Raw genomic sequence first — 25,030 nt, 5'->3', positions numbered from 1 at the left:
ACACATGCACAGCCTTTCTGTTGTCATCCCTTCTGTATGCCTCCACAGTACATGTTCTTCGTGTTTCACTGTTGCAGTCATTACATTTGGGTAATCCTGCTGGCAGGTTGCCCTCAGCCGGCCTGAATTCCAAAGTCTTGGGTCCTGCGTCGGCTGCTGTCACCCATTCCCTGACGTCAGTATGCCAGGGGTATAAAAGAAACAGCCAACACCATTTTCTTCAGTCTTTCTTGCCGCACGGTGCCCGAAGCAGAAGCAGTTCGCAAGTGCTGAGATTTTCCTGTTTGAGTTTCAGATCCGAAGTCTTCAATAAAGCTAAGTACCTCATTGGGGAAACTTTTTTTCTTGCTCCAGACCGATGTCAGAAAAAGTTAATAATTGTATTTCTTGTGGAAAGCAAATACCTCATAAGGATTTTCATTCTTACTGTATTCCTTGCCTAGGCCCTGATCACAACATTACTGATTGTTGGTTTTGTGCTAGATTTAACCAACGCACTATTAAGCATTGGTATGATTTTGCTTTAAACTCTTTTGGACGCCGGTTTAATTACCCTGAAATGTCATCGGATAGCCATCAGACTACTGGAGTTTACAAAAAACGCAAACAAAAGGATAAAGAAAAGCAACCGAGGCCCAAAACCAACGACAAAGCTTCTCCTAAGCCAGTCGCAGGCCGCTACTGACTCCCAAGTGGAATCGGCCATGCCGCTGGATACTCAAGGTATTGGAGCCTCGGACCCTAATCCCTCGGATGGGTCCGGAGCCCCTGAGCAGGTACCGGCTTCTGAGGGTGTATTCAGACCTAAACATCTTTACATTAAAATGACTTCAGCTTCAAAGGCAAAGATTAAAGCACCTTCTAAAGCAAGGAAACAAATTCAAGAGCCACGTGGACAGGCCTCTATGCCCAAAAAACAGATGCTCAAAATGGCCAAAGACTTGATTACCTTGATCAGGGGTTCCCATCCCCCTCCTGATAAGAGGCCTAGGCAAGACACTGACTATGAATCTTCAGATCAGGTTTCTATTTCTTCTGATCAGGAATATTCTCTTTCCCCCCCTATGAGGATTCTGATGCTGAAGATTCTATACCTTCAGCATCTCCTTCTGAGGACTATTCCTTTGGGGAAACCTTGCATACCATGAGGAAGCATTTCCGCTGGGAGAGCCAAGATTTTTCAGATTCTAAAAAGAGGCTCAGGGATTTTATTTTACTACCTCAGTACAGGCCTCTAGCCATTCCACCTGTGTTAGACATTGTAGATGTATTTTCAGAGTCTAGTCTGACTCCTTACCCCCAGCTCCTGTTAAGCCTGACAGATATTACAGGGTCCCTGACTCACACAAATTTCTTTTTAGAAACCCTGCTGCTGACCCAGAAACTATTTCACAGAGTCCAAAGGGAGTTAAGGCTTCCACTGCAAAAAACCCAACCCCCTCTGACAGAGATTCAAGGGCACTGGATAGATGGGGGGAAAAAGGTTTACACATCTGCAGCTTTGGCTATAAGGGCCTTAAACTGTCAATTTCATATGATTAAGTATCACAACATGTCATGGGATTGCTTAAACAGAAAATGTTAAATTCTGAATGTGCAGAAAACAAGGAAATGCAGGATTTATTGTATGCAGCAGAACAAGTTGGAAAGCATACTTTGCAATGTGGTTTTGATTCTTTGGAGGCCTCCTGCAGGGCCGCAGTTACAGGTTCTGTAATTAGGAGGCATGCTTGGTTAAAGGAGCAAAACCTGCCTTATGTTAAAGTAAAATTACCAGATGCACCTTTACAGCATGATACTTTGTTTAGTGTTAAGGCAGAAGAGGTGTTAAAGAAAATGGAGGACAAAGCTAAATCTATGCAAACTGTCAAAGATTTTTTACAAGTACAGCCACCTAGGTTTAGTAAACACTGGCCTACAAAAAATTGGTCCTTTCCTGTGTCAGACAGACCTCAAAGGGGAAGATCCAGACGCCCTAGGGTCAGATCCCAGGTGCAAGATTCTTATAGGCTAAAGCAATGGGGGGGCTTTTTCCTCCAAAGTTGGAGAAGATAGATCACAAACCTACAGAAAACAGTCCCAATGATGTCCCCCTGCCAGCACCAAGCACTTATCTTCTGGCAGCACCTTTAGGGGGGAAATTAACACTTTTTGCTCAAAATTGGCACATCATAACCCAGGACAAGTGGGTTCTAAACATAATGTCACATGGCTACAAGTTCCATTTCCATACTCTGCCAAAGGCAAACTGCTGGCCAGATCTGCCAAAAAATCAATGGGCAGAGGCACAAAAACAAGTTTCATCCCTCATGGACATGGGGGCCATTCAACAAGTACCAGAGCAAGAGCAGGAACAAGGATTTACTCAAGACTGTTCTTGGTAACCAAAAAGGACAAGGCCTGGAGGCCGATACTGGACCTGTCTATTCTGAACACTTTCCTGGATATTCCGAAATTCAAAATGTTGACTTTGCAGCAGCTTCTGCCCATGCTGGACAAGAATGCTTGGCTTGTGACTTTAGACCTAAAAGAGGCATACCTGCATGTTCCAATCAGACAATCATGCAGAAGATGCCCAATATTTAAGGCTGGTTCAATGCATTACCAATTCTCTGCACTGCCCTTTGGCTTATCTGCTGCTCCCAGGGTCTTTAGAAAGTGCCTGGCACCAGTAATTGCATTCTGCAGACAGAGGAATACAAATATATCCTTACTTGGACGACTGTCTCATTCAAGCAGAGAGCAAGGACATTCTACTTCAACATCTGGCATTTGTAAAAAGACTTCTAACATGCCTAGGGTACACAGTCAACAAAAAGAAATCAAAACTAGTACTCTCACAAGAGATAATATTCCTGGGTGCAAGCTTGAATACAACTGCCCAGATGGCATATCTCACAACTGCCCAGATGGCATATCTCACGCCAGACAAAGAAAGGCAACTGACTACCTATTTCAAAATGTTGGCAACAAAGGCCCAGTTATCTGCAAGAAAAATTCTGCAGGCTTTGGGCTTCATGGCCTCCTGCATCCTACTAATTCTATATGCAAGACTGCATATGAGCAAACTTCAATGGTACCTAAAAAGTGTTTGGACTCAACATTGCCACAGCCTAGAAACAGTCATTACTCTCATTCCCTGCCTGCAACAGGAGTTTTGATGGTGGGCAAAGGCTTGTCACCAGAACAAGGGACAGCCATTCACACTACCTCCAGCCAGGCAGACACTAACAACGGATGCATCAGACTATGCCTGGGGAGCCCACATGGCAGGAAGATGCATTCAGGGCACATGGTCCTCAAACCAAATGCATCTACATATAAATCAAAAAGAGATGTTAGCTGTTCAAAATGCACTGACAGCCTTCAAGGACCTACTTCAGCCGGGACAACTACTGATAAAGACAGACAACACCAGGGTCATGTGGTATATAAACAAGCAGGGGTGCACGCATACTTACCCCCTTTGCAGACTAGCCATGACCTTGTGGGACACCGCTTTGACTTGCCAAATACATCTGCAGGCACAATTCCTGCCAGGAAAGGAAAATACTCTGGCAGACTAACTAAGCAGAAACCTCATGGATCCCCACGAGTGGCAGCTGGATCCACAAGTCTTCAGCATGATAACAAGGAAATGGGGATGCCCGGACATAGATCTATTTGCCTCCCCTCTCAATTACCAACTAAAGAGATTCTGCACAAGGACTTATCACAGACAAGCATGGAAAGTGGACGCCCTATCCTTCAGCTGGAAAAACCTATCCGTATATGGCTTTCCTCCACTGCCTCTCCTCCCCAAGGTGCTCCTAAAGGTCAGACAGGAGAAGCCAAAGATGATACTGATTGTCCCAGACTGGCCACGCCAGTACTGATACCCAATACTAAGGAACTTATCTCTATACCCAGCTTGGACCTTACCTCAAATACCTCGACTGCTGTCCCAGCAAAGCAATCAGATCATGCACAGCCAACTCAGAACATTAAACTTGGCAGCATGGCGGATAATGTAGTCATACAAAAAACACCACTCAGCAAAGCTGTGATGGATGTCATTCTGGAAGCCAGAAGGCCTAGTACTAGAAAATCTTATGCTGGAAAATGGAAGGGATTCTGTGCCTGGAACCAGGCACAAGGAACTGCTGATACAGCGGTACCAAATATTCCTTAGATTTTGCAATACTTAACCGAGATGCTGGACAAAGGCCTATCTTTTTCTACTGTCAGGATGCCATCGTGCATTTCCATTGTTTTCTGCAGTTTATGAATTGTCGTGCTGTTACGAATGCTCTTTTGTTGCATTTTTCCTTGTAACTTACTTAGTATAATTAAAGATCCATTATTTTGATATTCTAAAATATCTCAAACTTGCATCATATTGCATTGTTTATTTGTATTCTACAGCATTATAATATGCTTGTCTTTTTCATTCTGTACTGTTATTTTTCATGCCTCTGTATTGTTTTATAATTCTCAACAAGTATAATCATTAGTTGTAAGTTATATTTTTGTACTGGAGCTTTTCTGCCTGAGCATCTGCTGAAAAAGGGTCTTTTAAGGCCCAGTCAGACTAACCCAGTAAAGAAATGCCCATAAATAAATAAGGAAAGTAAGATATTGGACTAGTATGGGAAGAAAGTCTGTATTGTTCCTACTCTGGCCTTCAGGCCTTTGACTGCTAACAACATGTTAAACGGCCAAGAGACTCAGCTGCATTCATTAAAGGGCGAAGCTTGGGAGACTGGGTATAAGGTCCTGAGAGGTAAGATGCTGGAATTATGCCACCTAACCTCTGAAGTTAGCATTTATTCTGTCAAGTGTTGCTGTGTTTCTGTGATGCTGTGGATGCATCAGGCAGAGCGGCAGCTACTAGGTCAGTCATTTGGAGGTATGCCTTGCTGAGGACACAGCCTTTGCCAGATAATATCAACTCACAAATTTTTAACAACCCATTTGAGAAGGAGCTACTGTGTGAACCCCATTTGGAACAAATGTTTAAGAAAGATGGGAAAAATGGGAAGAATATGCAGTCTACAAAACTGTTGTTTCATGCACCCCAAAACCTAGGTATGGCTGAAACTGCCCCACCAAAAGTTGGCTTTCTCACTGGAAAAAAGAAAACTGCTTAAAGGTTAAAAAAAAAAAGCCAGTATAAGAGAAACTGACAAGTTGAGAAGAAGAAGCCACTCGGGAATTATTGATAAACTCACCAGACTAGGCATCAGCCCCCATATCACTAAGGTTGCAAACTGGCTCACAGATAGAACCCACAGTGTGAAAGTAGTGGACTCCAAGTCAGACGTCTGACCAGTCATGAGTGGAGTCCCACAAGGATCAGTCCTGGGTCCTCTTCTGTTTGGCATCTGCTTCTCAGAAGTCCAGGCCAACACGGAGGGACTCTGGCTGACCAAGTTTGCAGACGACTGCAAGCTGGGAGCCATTATTAACAGCCCAAGTGATGTAGACATCCTTCAAAAAGGCCTTGCTGAGACCAGTGACTGGTATCAAAACCATGGCCTTAAGCTTAATGCCAAAAAATGTGTCATCATCCCCTTTGGGAAAAACTCAGTTCCCACTAATTACCACATTGATGGGAGCCCATGGAACACTGAAGGTGCTAAAAAGAGATCTGGGGACACAGGTTGACAGCAGCCTCTCATTTGGCCACCACATTGCCACTGTGGTCAGAAAGTCCTCCTATGTGGCACATCTCATTACCAAGGGTTTTGCATCCAGGAAGAAAGAGGTTCTCTCTCTCTCTACTCTTCCCTCATTAGGCCAGTCATCAAGTATAATGTCCTATTTGGCATGTACCTCACTAGACACATGCAACACCTGGAAAGGCCCCAAAAGTACCTCACAAAGAGGATCCTAGGCCTTAAACACATGTCCTACACGGACAGAATCAAAAACCTCCAGCAATTCAAATATAGTCTACTAAGAGGCGAACTCTGCTTGACTTACAAAGCTATGTCTCTTTTAGAAATGCTTCATCTAAAGAAATCCCAATCCCTCCACACCACACACTCCAGAGACCTCAACTTCATTACCACAATCAACAGAACATGCTGGAGGGACAGGTTCATAACCCAGAGACTACCCATGCTCTGGAATAGACTTCCCATACATGTCAAGCAGAGCACCTCACTGGCCCTTTTGAAGAGATATCTTGATGAGTGGATGGGAAATAGGAAGTTCACCACGGAGATCACTCCAGTGGCTCTACTTGATAGAGGCACTGGGAACCAACGTCGGTCAGCACAATGCCAGGGCACTTCTATGGGCTAGGCTTGTAAAGGCTCCAGGGCCATTAGCCTAGTTCATCCTAATACATACCTATGAACCAATGGAGACCCTCAAGACTGAGACCCTTCTTCTGATAATTTGAGACCTAGCCTTGCTGCTCCATCTCCACAGCCCCCAGATCCCACCTCAGCCTGGGGAGGGTTTACTTTTCAGTCTAGGCCCAGATATCTGATGTTCACAACCGACTCCTCAGACGCTGCCTAGTAAGCCCTCTCGGGATTTAAATGTCCAGCGGATCTGAGATCAAGAGCAGAGAGGAAAAACGCATCAACATAAAGAAAATGATGTCAGTAACACTAGCTATCAAGATCTCAAAACCAATGTAGGAATCAAAAGGTTTCCACATCTTAAGGTTATCCTGCATCCCTTAAGAAAAACCTCTAACAGACAGCTGAGTAGGATATACGCAGATCCTCATAAATGGATGCTGTACAGTCATGTCGTTCTAGATCTGGTCTACATTACTCATGGGGTATGGCTGAAATGGCCTTTTTTTGCTGGACCTGAAAAGTTGTTGGCTATAGCAAACATTCTAGGATGGCTATGGCAAATCTTATCTTGACTTTAACAGCAACATCCAAGATATACTACTAAGGGAAAGTTGTGAAAATGGTGTTGATCTGCTCCCCTACCCCAGGGAAGGCAACGGTGGCTGCCGCGGCTCTTCTAGAGTGGGTATTCACATGCCCTGCCATGTTAGGATAATGTAGTGTAATTAGGACTTTTTTGATGTACAAGTATACAGCTCTAATGTCTGGCATGATGTTATGCTGGCAACAGTACATGAGTCATGAGGGCCATTGTGGGGAGCCTTCAATACAAATCCATGAGGAGCATTAGATAACACCGGGGTTGTATTAGCGAGACTCACTTAAAAGTTAAAAGAGCAACAGCTTCTAGCATTAGTATGCAGTCTGTGAATAACAATTCTGGAAATCTAACTTCTGTCATTATTGACTGACTTTAAGGGTCTATGATTTACGAAGGCAGGGACACATAAATGAGTAGAGACATCAGAGACTTCCTAATCAAGGGCAGGCATGCGGAGTGTGTGTGTGCCCGTGTACGTGTGTGCGAGAGAATAGAGACTGCCTGTGTTAACTACTGCAGGAAAGTACTGATTTCCATTAGCAGTAGTTTATGGAGCTTCAAAGATGTGCAGATTAGGTAAGATCTTTCCTCATTGTGGTTAATGTGTCTCTGTAGTGCATTTTTCTGCATCATAGAAACAGCCCTTTTTAACACTGCTGTTGCCGTAAGAAGTGATGTTCTCCCTGAATCCTTGGAAGTGACTCGTTTCCAGTTTTTTCCCTTTACTTTACATTGCGTTGTCCCATTTCACGTTCAGCTTGGAACATATTTACAAAGGTTGTTTTATGTTTCAGTTCTGAAATCTTTTATAAGCATACCATCAAGTTCATTTTTAAAGGATTGATTCAAAGGAGGGGTATGTATTTTCCTTGTATTCTGCTGAAATGGCTTCCACTTTTAAGGCTTACTCCTATGCTCTGTTTTTATTTTAAGCCTTTCTTCATATTTATGCAAGAGGAGCTATACAGTGTTTGCCTGATTGATGTGTTCGGTGTATATGCGTATTTCTGCAATATAATTGGAGAAGTTGTGAACTACACCCTGCTTCGTAAAACAGGAAACCTCTTGCATCACATAATATGAAGGCCTACTTGCTTATGGAGTGAAGCAAATTGTTGGATACTCAGATCATTTGATATGTTTTGTTAGTCGTAACTTATGAAATTGATTTATAATATGAAATATTTATATACTAGTTATTCTAAAATGAATAGATCTGATCAAGATGTATATTTGTGCAATCTTGATGGGCTTATCTGCTTTTTTTTTTTTTTTTTTTTTATACAGAAAAGATCCTAGTGCCTTTTTTGCTTTCCCCGTAACGGATTTCATTGCCCCTGGTTATTCTCAGATCATCAAACATCCCATGGACTTCAGCACTATAAAGAGAAAAATCAAGGACTTTGAGTACCAGACAATAGAGGAACTGAAGGTAAACAAAAATGCTTTTTTTTTTTTTTGTCAAATTTCAAACTTGTTCCAGAGCTCAGAATTATTTGTAAACTGGCAAAAGTGCTTTAAGATGATTAAGCACAGACTTGTGTGTGCACACACTACCTCTGCATGCATTCACTTAGTTGATTTTTGTTGAGGTGCTACCTTGATTGTGGAATCTTTCCTGATATTTTGCAAGAAGTGACATTGAAGGCGAAAAAAAAAAATCTATGTTTTATATTGAGCATTTAAGCACCTTCTTTCTCTCATCTTTTAGTGGTGGTAAAATTATTGCAAAAACAATTGTTATCCATTTTGTAAGAACATTGCTTTGTTCAGTTTCAGTTCAGGTTCTGAGAGAGAATCGCTAACAAGATGAAAGCATTATAGATCAAAACTGCTGAGCCTCTCTAGTGGGTCTTTGCTTGAATTTATAGTAATAATAACAGTAGTAATAATTATATCAATTTGTTAACCAGGTGGGCCCAATGGGGAGACAAACCCCTTTTCAGGTGTAAGCCAAGAGCAGTGTCTGTTTAAATGACCTTCTCAAGGTCACATGTAGGCAGTTGAGGGCTAAGGGAATCAAACCCCGCAGCATATGGACTACAGCTCATAGCCATAACCCTCTGTACTAACTGCCAGTCATAATTCTCATATCTTCCTCTTTGGTTTGGTATTTTCTCTGAAACTTCCATGCTTAGAAGTACTTGCCCTGCAGCTGTGCACATAAGGATATTACCCAACACTCTAGAAGAGCATTTCTTTTAAGTTATTTACTTACTTTTATGTATTTATTAATGTTTCTTAACTTGCAGTGGTGGAGTAAGCCATAAGAATTCATTTCAGCAATAGCCTGGAAAAGACAAAAAGAAAGACACAGATGCACATTAATAAATTTAGTACACATGTAATGCGATAGTTGCAACACATTACTATGGACTGTACGAGAATTATGTACAGAAATATACATAGGTTTCTTCATGCAGAGTTGAGTTAGAGAGTAGGACTATCAGGATTGCTCCACACTGGTTGATTTGATCTCTTCCCAATGTGAAAACAGGGCCAGTGAAGTACACTTTTCTGGATCACAGCAAAGAAGAAGTTTGTAGAATATGAGAGAAAATCAACAAGAAAATGAGAAGAGAAAACTCTTAATTGGGAAGGATCCTGCAGCTGTTCGGCAAAAAATTCAAATTTCAGCTTTGGTACAGGAGATGGCCTCCAGTAATTTAGAGGAAAAAATAAATTAAATGCACTTAGAGGTGTTTAAAATAAAACACTGAAGGAATATATTAACTCAAATAAAAGGCTGGAAAAAATAAAAGAATCTTTAACTAGCTATTCAGATGAACTGCAAAAATCGAGGATGAAATGAAGCAAAGGTTGGCTGAACATGAGGCTTCTCAAGAAAAGCTGTTTTTGTAGTGTTAGAAGGCAGTCCACACAGAGAACCTGAGATTTTCTGCCGTACCACAGAAGTGGAAAGGAACGGCCTGTATTAATTTTATGAAAGAACAAGTAAACTTGACTGGTGTTTCAAGGAGGATTTGTTAATAAAAAGGGCACATCATGTGTATGGCCTAAAACTAGCCATGAGAAGCAGGCAATACCTGTTTTAGTAAATATGCAACTTCTTCAAGAATAGGGTAACGCTCTGTAACAGCTGTACATTTATTTATACCCTAAATGGTGATGGAACAATCTTTAAGTCAGCCCATTCACCTGCCTGTGATCTATCTTCCCACATAGAAGAAGGGAAAACCTATCTTGCAGATGCCAGATGTACACAAGCAGCTAAGATTTTATCTCAAGAGGTTTGAGAGAGAGAGGAAATGACAGTAGTTATTCACATACTTTGCAAAAGGTAGATGTCAGGTCTGTCTCCAAACATATAATTTCTAAATGGCTATTTCATTACATCTGCTAATCCTCCCATAGAAGGACTGAGACAGGGCATGTGAGGGCCTTCCTTGGGGAAGTGGCGGGTCTGCACCATTTTCACAACTTTCTCTTAGTAGTACATCTTAAATAAATATGATTGCTAGAGATGGGATACGATTTGCCATAGCCATCTTAAAATGCCTACTGCAGCCAATAACTTCTCAGGTCTAGCCACCCACTGGTCTGTTAGTACTGGAAATATTACCAGATGTTACATGCATACAAATGTTTCAGGAACAGGCATTAATGCCCTTCTAGCCTGCAATTATACCCAAACACTTGTTTCCATAATGTGGCTCTAGGTGTTTTGGTCATGTTGATTATTGTTGCCAAAAATGGGCATGGGTAGTTACCGGTGATAAGTGGGTTGAGGACCTGGCCTACTCTGACCCACTCCAGGGACCTGTGCTAATGGTGGGATTGGGTATATGTGCCCCTATTGGCCAGTGTGTGACCACCATAAAGCCCAGCAGCCCTGGGTCAATAAGCTACTGGCTAGATGCGCAGCTTGAGTTACCTAGGATAGCTCTTTTAAGCAAAAGCTGGATGTAAAATCAATCAAGCTGCCAAACATGAACTGAGAATTGCACACTTAATGTAGGTTCACTGACAGGATGCAGCTTGGAAGTGGATGACATGATGATACGGAGGAGGCTGGACATCCTATGTATCCAGGAGATGAGATGGAAGGGCTGTGCAGCAAAGCCACTTGGCTTGGGACCCAGTGTCTACTACTCAGGTGGAGGGCAGGCTAGAAATGGTGTAGGAATTGTGGTGAGAGAGAGGCTTCAGAAGGCAGTAAGGGATATCATCAGAATTAATGACAGACTCATGCCAATCGGACTCCAGTGTAATGATAGGGCCGTGTTCATAGTCTCAGTCTATGCCCCACAGCAGGGTTGTGATAGTGAGGAAAAGAGTGCATTCAGACAACAGTTGCAGGACCTACTAGATAAAGCAGGACAACATGAATTGGTGTTTATAATGGGTAACTTGAATGCACATATTGGGACAGACTGAACAGGATATGAGGACTGCCTGGGTCCACATGTGTGGAGCAACAGGAATAAAGACTGGAGAAGCCATTCTAGACTTCTGTCTGGCAAATGGTTTGATAGTAGTCAACACATGGTTCAGAAAGAGAGACAGTCACAAGATCACATACAAGAGTAGTGAACATGCAACTCGGGTAGACTTCCTCCTAGTAAGGAAAAGGCACTGGGGCAGAATCCATGATTGCAAAGTCATCCCCAGTGAAACAGTTGGCCCACAGCATAAACCACTAGTTGCCACAGTCAGCTACAAGCACTGGTCAGAGAAGGCTCTAAGGTCAACAGAGACCAGGCTGAAGACCTGGAAGTTGACTGGAGAGAAAGTACAGCAGTTCAAGGAATTACTCAGGGCCCTAGCACCCCAAGAAGAGGAGGAAATAGGTGGAGTTGAAGAAGAATGGCAGCGCCTAAAAACAGCATGTGGTAGGACTACAGAAAAGAGATGTGGCCGAGCCAGGTATGGAAATAAGGTACATAAGGAAAGCTGGTGGTGGAATGCAGAAGTCGAAGTCATCAAAAGAAAAAAGGAGTGCAGGAAGAAGTGGGAGACGGAAAAGACTGACCAGGCTAGGAAGGACTACTGGTTGGCTAACAAAGACGCTAAGAAAGAGGACAGAATTTGGAGGATAAACTGGTTAAAGCTTATTTTATTGCACCAGTAGTTAGTCCTTATTTCCCTAGTATCTTTGGGTACTATACCTTGTAATAATTGTAATATATGTTCTCATATTAAATCGAGTTTCTCTAGGATTAATGGGAAAATATTTAGACCACACAATCACTTTACATGTGACACAGCAGGCGTAATTTATTGCCTGAGCTGTCCCTGCAACCTTTTCTATATTGGGGAAACTAAGAGGAAATTCAGATTTAGGTTGCAGGAACACATTAGAGATATTAAGAAAGCGAGACTGGAAAGCCCTATAGCATCTCATTTTGGGGAAGAACATAATAATGATGCTAATTTATTACAAGCTACAATTCTGGAAGAAGTGTTCATTAGGAAGGGGGATGAAAGATTCTTTATACAATAAAACATTTTTAATTAAACTGTATTTATATTGAAGTTTTTAATTAAACTGTATTTATATTGAAGTTTGATACACTAACACCAAGAGGCTTGAATGCAGAAGTTAATTGGAGAAGTTTGCTTTAAATTTTAAAGTATTTGTTTAATTGATTGATTAATTAAATGACTGTTGGTAATGTATAAATAGGGGAATGTTTTTTTTTTTGTAATTTTGTTCTCTTTGAAGGCTGTTGTGGCCGAGGTGCAAAGACCAGTAATACATTTTATTGTGGAACTGAATCTACTGTCGTTTCTTGGATTATTTTGCAGGCTTTGCTGTTGGTGTGATTTAGGAAGGACTACTGGTTGGCTAACAAAGAAGCTAAGAAAGAAGTTCCAATAGCAAAGAATAGGGCATCGGAGGCACTCTACCAACTTCTGGAAAGTGACTCAGTAAGTTGCACAAAGAAACTATATCAGGTTGCAAGGGAAAGACAGAAAGTTAAGAAAGATAGTCAGACACCCTTCATAAGGGATGCCAGCAACAACCTGCTCACCAGTCCACAGGACATCAAAGGCAGATGGAAGGAGTATTTCCAGCAGCTTCTGAATGAAGAAAACCTCACAGAAGCTGTACTGCCCCAGAAACAGCCTACAATGAGAGAAGAAGAGGAGCCCAGCTTAGAAGAAGTAAGAACAACACTACGGAAGATGAAGTCAGGGAAAGCAGCAGGCTCATGAGGTCACAGCAGATATATGCGCTTGTTTTTAGTCATTTGTTAATTTAATTGCAAAAAAAAAAAAAAATTCTTAGCTTGTTTCCTGCCTTTCCTGTAACTATACTAGTCCGGATACAGATTTGCTGTATCCAGGACTGTATGTAAGCTTCCGAGCCTCCCAAGGCTTTCTGTGTTGGAGGGAAGCCTTCTAGCTTATCAGTGGGAGTGGTAAGCATTAGGTAGCCTATCTACCACAAGAGGAGTGGATTCTGGCCCAGAAATTGTAGTTTATTGGCCGTTTGGGCAGTCTTTCCATCTCTTTCAACTTTGTGGTTTAAAAGTGTGTGTTTGCACTTATTTCCCACCTTTCCTGTATGTAGTCTAGTCCAGATACAGATTTGCTGTACCCAGGACTGTTTGTAATCTTCTGAGTGATGCCAAAGTCTGCTCTTCAATTTTTCCCTTAGATATGCTAGTTTTCTCCTCTCCTGCACTTTTACTAGATTATTAGTCTAGCACTTTACCAGACTTCTTGTAGCAGTTATTGTAGCACACAAAACAGCTATCAGCACTAAACGTTCTACAAGGAAACAGCTTCAGTACTTATTACTAATGCCCACCCCTCCAGGATTAACCTGGTGAACGTCGGCATCCTGAGGCAATGTAGCAACTGCCTCATGTACACAGACAACCCTCTTCTCTTACCTCCCAACACTCAGACTTGTGAAAGATGCGCTTGTATATCCAAATTGGAAGGCACGTACTGTCCAGCCAAGACCGGAATAGCTGGTCAAGAGGAGAAGGTCAACACTTGCACCACACCACATGGAACACATCGTCCTCCAGAACACACACCAGCACTGCCTTCACATAAAAACACAAACCACACACACACTTTCGTGCAGACTCTCAATAAAAATCTACCCAAACAGCAGAGACCTCCAAGGCAGAAATGCTCTCTACCACCACAACACGACACTAATCACGAGACACAACTCTCTTAGAGTGTGCCACTTAACCAAAGCCCCTAAGGCAAAACAACATGCCCACCACACTAGTCATAGGTGACTCAATAGTGAGGCACACTGATGTCCCACTCACTAGGTTGAATAAAGAGAAAGTAGCAGTCTGCTGCCTGCCAGGTGCCAGGATCCGCCACATAACGCACACACTGAGGTCCCTCAACAACAGGTTCAAATTGTACATGTGGGTGTGAATGACCTGAGACGTACCTCCCTGGACTACATGAAAAGAGACATGGAGGAGCTCTCGGATTATGTAGCCTAGGTGGGTATGACTCTAGTCCTGAGCAGCGTCCTACCATCACCCAGAATGATACCACAGTACAAGCAGAAAATTATTGATTTCAACAACTGGCTAAGTTTCTGGTGTCACTCTAAGAGGATCCAGCATCTGTTTGCCTGGGATGACATGACTGGCAGACCTTGATGCTTTGCCAGAAATGGCCTGCATCTTTCACCCCTGGGCTTCTGGATACTGGCCAAGGCTCTTGCCACCCCTGTAGTGCCTTTTTTAGGCGGTGTTCCAAAGACCAAATTGCCACCATAACAGCTACAAACAAATGCAATCGGAGGGTCATGTTGCTCAACACTAGAAGTCTAAATCCCAAAATGCACTTGCTCGAAGCACTCCTTAAAATGGAGAACATCAACATTTGTGCTGTAGCAGAGATCTGGTTCAAGGCAGCAGAAAGCACCCCTACACTACCAGGCCATAACTCTTTCCATGCCTTTCGGCTTCAGAACTTGGACCAAAGCTCCAAAGGCAGTGGTTTTTCCATATTGATAAAGGATGCGCACACTTCGGTAGCCCAACATGATGCATCAGAGATACTTCAGGCGCAGCTAACACTGGGTAAGACAGAGATTCAGGTTGTAGCCTGCTATAGGTCCCCAGCCATGTCCCAAGACTCACACTCATGTTCCTAACCACCCTGGAGAATATTGGGGTCCAACCTAACACTCTTGTCATACTAGGTGACTTCAGCTACCCCTCCATTAACTGGGAAAACTGCTTGGGTACCTACACACTTGCCCAACGTTTCCTGGAGTTCATTAATTCCAATATCCTGGACCAGTTCGTTCTTACCCCCACTAGAGGTAGCAACATCTTTGACCTGGTCATTACTAACATGGGCGACCGTTGCTCTACACCAATAGTCAGCTCCTCCCTGGTTAGATCCATCCAAAACTAATCACCTTGGAAATCCACATCCCACACACCCACCCCCTCCCCACCCCCTGCAAAGGTAACCACCATGAAAAACTTCTCCAGAGCTGACTTTGGGATCCTAAAAACAGAGGTGGCTAACTTCACGGTACCCATGCAAATGGGGAATAGTTGTATGACTGCTGAATCATACACCAATGCACTGTACAAACACGTACACAAATGCATGGATCTCACCATACCCAATAGTACCAAGACGCTCTCCTCCAAAGAAAGGAATCCAATCTGGTGGTTTCCTGCCATAAACAAACTCTACAACAGAAGGAGGAAACTGATGCGGAATAAGGTGAAGTCCCAAGACTGGAAAAACTCCCTTATCAGCCTCAACAAAAAGTTGAGATCCCCCCTCATCAAATCCTCTAAAGCTATCTATGAAAACAGAATTGCAGCAGACAGTAAAGACCACCACAAGGCCTTCTATAGTGATGTAAAGAATCTCCACGGCGATACCCAGATTTGCTCTGAGCTACTGCACAATGGTACCTCCTATACCGAGCCAGCAGATATTGCCAATATAACCTTTTCAGTGTCAGCTTTACCCCTCCCCCCCAAAGGACCAATCACAATACCAGTAGATTGCCAGGCACCCAGTATTACTGATGCACAGGTTAAAACAGCAATGTCCAAGGCCAAGAATACAGCTTTTGTGGGACCTGACAATATCCCTGGCTGTGTTCTACATGAACTACAGAGTGAACTGGTACCTCACCTGTATGCAGTGTTCAATCACAGCCTCACCTCCGGCTTTGTCCCTACCAAATGGCGCACTGCTACAGTCATCCCTCTCCACAAAGGAGGAGCAACTACAGACCCTGGGAACTATCGCCCCATTAGCCTAAGTGTGATATGCAAAGCTATGGACAACATCATCATGGACCTAATAAACAAGGATATAGGGAATCTCCAAATGACTTCTTTGAGTCAGTCACCAGAGCTGTGGATGAAGGCAAGGTGGTTCATACAGCCTACCTTGATCTGGCCAAGGCCTTTGATACCATTCTCCACTCAGGAATCATAGAAAAACTCAGTAATTTTGGCATCAACCCCTATATCACTAGGATTGCAAACTGGCTCACAGATAGAACCCACAGTGTGAAAGTAGCTGACTCCAAGTCAGATTGCTGACTATTCACAAGTGGAGTCCCACAAGGTTCGGTCCTGAGTCCTCTCCTGTTTGGTATCTACTTCTCTGAAGTCTAGGCCAACACGAAGGGACTCCAGCTGACAAAGCTCGCAGACGATTGCAAGTTGGGAGCTATTAACTCCCCAAGTGATGTTAACATCCTACAGAATGGCCTCACTGAGACCAACAACTGGTGTCAGAACCATGGACTTAAGCTCAATGCCAAAAAATGTCGTTATCCCCTTTGGGAAAAACCTTGTTCCCATGAATTACCATATTGATGGTAGGCATTATAAGAGATCTGGGAACACAGGTTGACGGCAACCTATCTTTTGATCAACATGTTGCCACTGTGGTCAAAGTCCTTCTGTGTGGCACATCTCATTACTAAGGGTTTTGCATCCAGGAAGAAAGAGGTCATTGTCTCCCTCTACTCTTCCCTCATTAGGCCAATCATAGAGTACAATGCCCCATTTGGCATGTACCTCAGTAGACACCTGTAACAACTGGAGAGGCCGCAAAAGTACCTCACAAAGAGGATCCTAGGCCTTAAACACTTGTCCTATATGGACAGACTCAAAGAATCTCCAAGTATTCTCTGTCTCATATTGCCTACTTAGAGGTGAACTCTGCTTGACTTACAAAGCCCCATCTGACCCAGCTCTGTTAGAAATGCTACATCTAAAGAAATCCTAATCCCGCCACACCACATGCTCCAGAGACCTCGACCTCATTACCACAATCAACAGAACGTACTGGAGGAACAGGTTCATAACCCCGAGACTGCCCATGCTATGGAATAGACTTCCCATAATGTCAAGCAGAGCACCTCGCTGACCCTCTTCAAGAGAAGTCTTGAGTGGATGGGAAATAGAAAATTTACTCCAGGGATAACTCCAGTGGCTGTGCTCGACAAAGGCACTACGAACTAAGATTGGGTGGCACGATGCCAGGGTAATCGTATGGCCAAGCTTGTAAAGGCCCCAGAGCCATTAACCTAGTACAATTCTATGAACCTATGATAAAGATGCTGGGTGAGATAAGGGAGAAATGGCTCTTGAGGGTACTAATAGTGTGGAGAGAAAGGCATATCCCAGATGACTTGAGAATAAGTATACTCATGCCAGTGTACAAGAACAAAGGGGACAACCACAACTGTGGGCAGTACAGAGGCATCACACTCCTATCACATTGCATGAAAGTACTGGAGAGGGGGATTGATAAACGGATACGCTGAGTAGTAGAATGTAAGGTGGGAGATGAGCAGTTTGGATTCAGATCAGGATGCAGCACAATTAACCTGATGTTTGCATTGAGACAGATAGCTGAGAAGAAGCTAGAGATGAGGAAAGAGTCCAATCTGGGCATTTCTAAACTTAGAGAAAGCATATGACAAGGTCCCAAGAAAGCTGTTCTGGGCAGTACTGTGGTGGTTTGAAGTCCCAGAAACACTGGTAGAATTAGCGCAGGCTATGTAGACGGACCCAATTACTCAAGTATGAATAGTGTTCGGCCTCACAGGGGGGTTCCCAGTGGGTGTACATCAGAGTTCAGCTCTGAGCTCACTGCTGTTCATACTGGTGATGGATTACATTAGCAAACAGTTTGGAGGAGACGGATCAACAAAGCTGCTGTATGCAGACGATGTGGCAGTACAGGCAGACTCTGAGCTAGAACTTCAGCAAAGGGTAGGAGAATGGCAAACAAACTCAGCAACCAGCTACCGACACCTGAATGAATGAAATTGCAAGCTGGAAACCACGTCAGGATGCACAGAAAATGAATACCGAAGTAGCCGTTAAAAACGTTCTTTAATAGACCGTCAATAGTAGTGTAAAATAGACATTTAGCGCTTTCATCCATACTATGGTGGACTTCACCAGAATGTCTTAAAGAATTCTACCAGTTATTTAAAAACTTTTTGGCGCCAAAGTCGGCCCTTTTTAAATTTTAAAGTGGCATTACAGTAAAAATGTTCCTATTACATTAAACAAAATATAATAATCATCCGATCATACAATATAGAACATGAATTCATAATTCCATGAAAATGAATAAAAAACTAAATAAAAAAACTAAATAAAAAAAAACTATGTAATAAATGTCTAAAAACCAATGATAATGATTGTGATATTCTTAATAATTCTATGCTGTAATAAAATAAAATATAATAATACTGTAATAAAATTACTTGGCTGAGGTTGATTCAGTTCTCAACATACATATATACAGACGTTTGTATTTACATAAAAATTCAACAGATCTCTGAGGATATACCTCTCACATAATCACATGAATAAATACAAGAAAAATTCAATAAGTAAGTTAAGTGTACCCTACACTAATGTCAGTCGCAAATGTCAAGGGCATCTTGCTATAATCAGATGTACTTAAGAATGTCTATATACAATATATGAGATGAATCCACTCTTAATTTCAAACATCCACTAATAAATTAGTCTTATGTACACCTTGTAAACATTGTCCTTGCACTTTTTGCAACTGTATGAATAGACATAGTTGTACCGTGTTGATAACATTTCATTTACTTCATTATTAACGTAAAAACAAAATGGGCTTTATAGTAATATATTCGTTTAATCCTGGTTCCCTAGCTGCATCAGTGAATATTTGCCATAATATTTCCTTTTTACTTAATAGGGCTTTTATATTGCCACCCTGTGGATTTGCTAATAATTTATTAATAATGCCAAATTTGAAAGTATGCGCTTCACCTCTATCAGCTATGTGTCTGTATAAAGCGTTATTCATGTCCTTAGTCCTTATACTGTACATATGATCATATAGACTTTTCTTAAACTGACGTTCCGTCTTTCCTACATAATAGCTAGTACATAAGGAACATTTAGCCAAATAGATTATATTCCTAGTATTACAATTTCCTTGTTTAAATTTGATGACAGTTCTCATTATATTATCCAGGACTATACTTTCTGTTTCTATTATAGCATAAAATTGCTTACAACATCCACATTTCTTGGTATGTTTTTTTAAATCGTTCTTATACCTTATTAAGGGTCCTATTTCAAGTTTCTTTTTTAAATTGGGAGCCATTTTATAAACAAATATCTGTGAGTCCCCTAAGATATCCTTTATTTCTTCATCAACTACCAACATATTCCAATGTTTTCTTACTATATTTTTAATATTATCTACTTGGGGAGAATATTCTAATATACATGCTCAATTATATTGTACCATGTTTTTGTGATCAGTAATATCTCGTTTACTAACCAGTTCTTTTCCTAATAATGGGGGGAATATTTTACCCCATTCCCTTATCACATATTTAGTTACATCCTTCAACATATGTACAGGATATCCCCTAGATATAAACATATAAATTCAATTTCATTTAACATATCATCATACTCTGATGTCATTTGGGCCGCTTGTATGCATTGGCCTTTGAATATGCTTTTCATCATATTTCCAGGGTGACAGCTGTTGTATTCTAAATAGCTGTTAGAAAAAGTATTTTTTCTAAATATATTAGGTTTAAATCCTGCATTCGTTTTTGAAATGTAAGTATCCAAATAGGCAATACCATTGTTATTACATGTGTGGGTGAATTTTAGAAACGTACTGGAAGTATTTAAGAATTCCATAAATGGTATTACACTATCCATGTCACCTTCCCATAACACAAAAATATCATCCAAGAACCTGGAATAGTGTATGATTTTCTTATAAAAACTATTAGTAAACAATTTAGTAGTTTCCCATTCCAGCATAACCAGATTAGCGTATATGGGGGCACAAGCTGCCACCATAGCTACACCTCTGGTTTGTTTGAAATATTCCCCTTTGAACTGAACATAATTGTGTTCCAACACTAGTGACATGAGTTCCATTATAAGATTAATTCTATCCCATTCCAGATCTGAAAATTTAGTTAAACTATTACAAAGGTCCTCAAGTCTTTGTTCCTTTGGTATACAGGAGAATAAATCAACAACATCAGTGGTTATAGACATTATATTATCCTTCCTTAAATTGGTAGTTATATTACTAAGAAACTACCACGAATCCTTAACTAAATGCATTAATTTCTTGTATATCGTTTTGAGCCATAGGTTCATAGGTTCATACTAGGCTATCTGCCCTAGGGCATTTATAAGCCTAGCCAGTGTGTGTTTGGCTTTCGCCACCCATTTTAAATTAATTTTGCTATGCCCTTTTTCAAGGTTAGTATACTGTGCCTCTGTCTAACAGTGACACAGAAGTGATACCCGGGGGAAACCTACGATCTCCCATCCACTCATCAAGATTCCTCTTGAAGAGAGTCAATGAGGGACTCTACCTAACCTGGACTGGGATTTTATTCCAGAGTGAAGGGAGCCTCCGGGTTATGAATCTGTCCCTCCAGCATGTCCTATTTACTTCAGTGCTGTGGTTCAAGTATCTCGAGCGCGTAGCTCGATGGGATTTGGATTTTCTGAGGTGCAGCATGTCCATTAATTCCGGGTTGGACATGGCTTTATACATCAGGCACAGATCGCCTCTGAGCAGGCGGAATGCCACTGAGTAGAGCTGGAGTTTCTTTAACTGGGCAGCATATGGCATCTGTTTGAGCCCTTTGATCCTCTTGGTGAGGTACTTTTGGGGTCTTTCCAGTTGCTGCAGGTGTCTGGTAAGGTACATCCCAAAAGGGGCATTGTACTCAATTATGGGCCTGATGAGGGATGAGTAAAGAGGCACGATGACCTCCCCTGATCTAGATGTGAATCCCTTCATGATTAGGTGGGCTATATAAAATGTTTTTCTAACCACTTTGGCCACATGGTTGTCAAATGAGAGATTGCTATCAACTTGGGTCCCCAGGTCCCTAATTACTTCTTCTGTACTTAATGGATTACCACCTATGTGGTAATTTGTGGGCACTTTGTTTTGCCAAAGGGGATGACTATACACTTTTGGCGTTTAGCTTGAGGCCATGGCTCTGGCACCAGTTGTCTGTTTCTATGAGGCCCTTTTGGAGGATGATTGTGTCGGCTGGAGAGTCTATTATGGCGCCCAGTTTGCAGTCATCTGCGAACTTGGTCAGCCACAGTCCTTCCGTGTTGGCCTGTACCTCGGAGAAATATATACCGAACAAGAGAGGTCCCAGGACTGAGCCTTGTGGGACGCCACTTGTAACTGGTTTGGAGTCTGACATGGCTCCAGCAATTCTAACCATGTGGGTTCTGTCCTTGAGCCAATTTGCAACCCATCTAGTGACATGGGGTTTATATTTAAGCTGGTGAGCTTATCTGTAATGCCCGAGTGGGGTATTGTATCGAAGGCTTTTGCGAGGTCCAGGTAGGCTGTGTGGACCACCTTCCCCTCGTCAATGGCCTTGGTGACTGTTTCAAAGAAATCAACCAGGTTTAAGAGGCAGGATCTGCCCTTAACAAAGCCGAACTGGGTAGGATCCAGTGTCTGTAGGTCCCCAAGATCTTTATTTATGAGGTCCATGATGATCCTTTCCATAGCTTTGCAGACCAAGCTAGTCAGGCTTAGTTTCCAGGATCAGTTGAGGCACCACCTTTGTGGAGAGGGACCACTGTTGCTGTACGCCACTCTTTGGGTACATATCCTGTAGTAAGGCTGAGATTGAACAGTAGTTTTATGTTTGAGTTTAGCTCTTCTTGGAGTTCATGTAGGACGCAGCCTGGGACACCGTCTGGTCCCATTGATGCTGTGTTTTTTGCTTTGGAGAGGGCAGCTCTTACCTGAGCATCTGAGATGTCAGGGGGGCAGCACTCTGCTGGGATAGATATTTGCCCTTTTGGTGGGGAGGGGGGGAGAGGAGTTGGCGCTGAACCTGTCAGCTAGGATGTTGGCAATGTCTGTGGGTTCGGTGTATTTTTTGTCATTTTGGACTAATTCTGAGCATATCTGGGAATTCCCACCCAGGTTCCTAACATAACTAAAGAAAGCTTTGTGATTATCCTTGGTGTCCTGTGCAATTTTTCTCTCGAAGCTGGCCTTAAACAATTTTATGAGTGCCCATAGTTTTTTGCTAATACTGATCAGAGATGCCTTCCCTTTTTGGGATTTTGCTCTATCATGTAGTAGCTTCCTCTTTCTATTGTATAGTTTGTTTATGGCTGGGGTCCACCAGACAGGACGTCTGCTTTTGGAGGATTGGGTCTTGGTTTTATTTGGGATTGCATGATCCATGCATTCCTGAAGGTGTTCATAGAATGCGTTTATAAAGGATTCTGCGGTCTGGGACATATTTTCCACAGGCCTGGGGGCTTTGAAGGGTTACACCTCGGTTTTGAGGAGTGTGAAATTTGCTTTAGAGAAGTTTTTCACTGTGATTTTCAGGGCAGGGGGTGGAGTCGGGATGTGAATATCCAGTGAGATTAGTTTATGGTCTGATCTTACCAGTGAGGGATACACTTCTGGTCTGGAGCATAGAGTCCCCATGTTGGTGATGATCAGGTCCAGTATGTTTTCCCCTCTTGTGGGAGTGGTAACAAGTTGTTCCATAGCATTTGAGTTTATAAATTCTAGGAACCTATGGGCTAGGGTGTTGGAGCTAGAGTAATGCTCCCAGTCTATGTTTGGGTAGTTGAAGTCGCTATCTATCTATAACAACTCCTAATGGGTAGATTTTAGAATTTCTACCTGATACAGTTGGTCGAAAGGGTGGTTGTTTGACATTTTTATGAATTTTCAGTATTCCAACTATCTTTGCCAATATAGGATATTCACCTTTCATGTAATTGTACATGTCCACTGTAATCCGACTATCTACCAAATAATCTTCCAGACATAAATCTGTTCTTTTATATCCTATATTTATCTCATTGTTGGATATAGTTTCATAATTTCCAGTTTCATATAATATTTTGTGCATTTCATTTATATAGTCAAATGTATTGTACAAAACCACCCCTCCCCCCTTGTCCGGTTTCATAACTCGTATATCCGAGTTATGTATCAGTTCACTTAAAACTTCTCTTTCCCCCATAGTCAAATTGTCATCTTCCCAATGTTTGGTCAAATTCCTATTAATTTTGTGAATCTCATTTATTATTGATTTTTTAAAGATGGCTACATTAGGATGAGATGGTGGTATGCAAGTACTCTTTTTCTTTAATTCTCCATATTCTTGAATCTGTACATCATTTTTGAAGAATAATGCTAAGTTTAATTTACGTGTGTATAGCTTAATTTCTGTAATAGTATCCACCAGGTTAAATCTGGGTCTAGGTATAAATTTCATACCCTTAGTTAGTAAGGTGAAATGTTCTTGCTTTAAATCTGTACTAGTATAATTGTAAATATTGAAACTCCTATAGCTTTTTATTATCTCATCCAGTGATTCTTTGTTCATCACATGGTGAAGTCTCTAATATTCTACCCTCATTCTCTCTCCTCCATAGTAACCTGCTTGATATGTCTGGTTCCATTGTTGTCTCTGTTTTCTCCCTTTCCAATTTCTCTTTGGCTCTATATTTGTTGCATAATTTTTCTCCCTGTAAAAATTTTTCTTCTCATATCTTCCATTATTCTTGGGGGCGCCCTGATTACCTTGCCGTCCCATCTCTTTCCATATATAAACCCGTTTGTTGTTGTATTGGTTAAAATCTCTCTCTATCTTTTTACTTTATTTGTTGTAAATGTATTGTGCCTTACTATCGGCATAACTATACTGCTTTTCGTAAAGCTTTTTCCATTGGGGAAGTAATAAATCATTAATAATGATATTGTTCAATTTCTCGACCTCTGCCACTAATTTACTCAATTTTTCATCATTTTTCTTAAGAAGACTCCTAAATTCTATACCAAATTTATCAAATGTATTAAAATCATTTTTAGTATGTTCATCCATTTGTATTCCCATAGGGACTTTGAAAAATCTCAGTCCCATAGGCACAATTTTTAATGCTATACATTTGCTTAAATATGCATTATCAATTTTTATGCCCTTAATCACGATCACATTTTTACCCAAACTAAATAAAAATCTTTTAAAGTTCCTTGAATATCCGTATTCCTTAAACTGACACGCGGCTCAGTATCATTTTCATTGCTAAATTCAAAATCTTTAGCCAAAAAACAATCCAACTGATGAATATCAGTATCAATTCTATTTCCAGAAATCCTATGACCCAAAGGGCTAGAACTACTAATGACAGTACCTTTAGGGATGGCAGGAGATCTGTTAACTGCTGTGGAATATGTTTTAGTATACATAGGACGTTTAGGTCTCGTACCCGTCCATTCACTTTCTTCGTTCGTTTTGAACAAAGAAAAGTCAAAAGTATAGTCTTTGTCAGAATGGTGCTTCCTATTAAAAATTCACCCACACATGTAATAACAATAGTATTGACTATTTGGATACTTACATTTCAAAGACGAATACAGGATTTAAATCTAATATATTTAGAAAAAAAGACTTTTTTTAACAGCCGTTTAGAATACAACAGCTGTCACTCTAGAAATATGATGAAAAGCATATTCAAAGGCCAATGCATACAAGCATCCCGAATGACATCAGAGTATGATGATATGTTAAATAAAATTGAATTTATATGTAATATGTTTATATCTAGGGGATATCGTGTACATATGTTGAAGGATG

At 41.5% G+C, this 25,030-nt stretch overlaps 1 protein-coding gene across 1 annotated transcript in view; it reads left to right on the top strand.

The window, feature by feature from the left end:
- The window catches only part of BRD7 (bromodomain containing 7), a gene marked incomplete in the record, with an annotated part of 891,907 nt that overhangs the window by 250,634 nt on the left and 616,243 nt on the right, over positions 1-25,030 (top strand). The window contains 1 exon segment of the mRNA XM_044081983.1: positions 8,185-8,329. Coding sequence (XP_043937918.1) covers positions 8,185-8,329 — 145 coding nt within the window.

This window comes from Protopterus annectens, chromosome 8.part1 (genome assembly GCF_019279795.1).
Source record: "Protopterus annectens isolate FY-2018-M chromosome 8.part1, PAN1.0, whole genome shotgun sequence".
NCBI classification, from domain to species: Eukaryota; Metazoa; Chordata; order Ceratodontiformes; family Protopteridae; genus Protopterus; species Protopterus annectens.
Note: the sequence above shows the minus strand (reverse complement) of the source record. Positions and strands in the feature narration are given on the sequence as shown.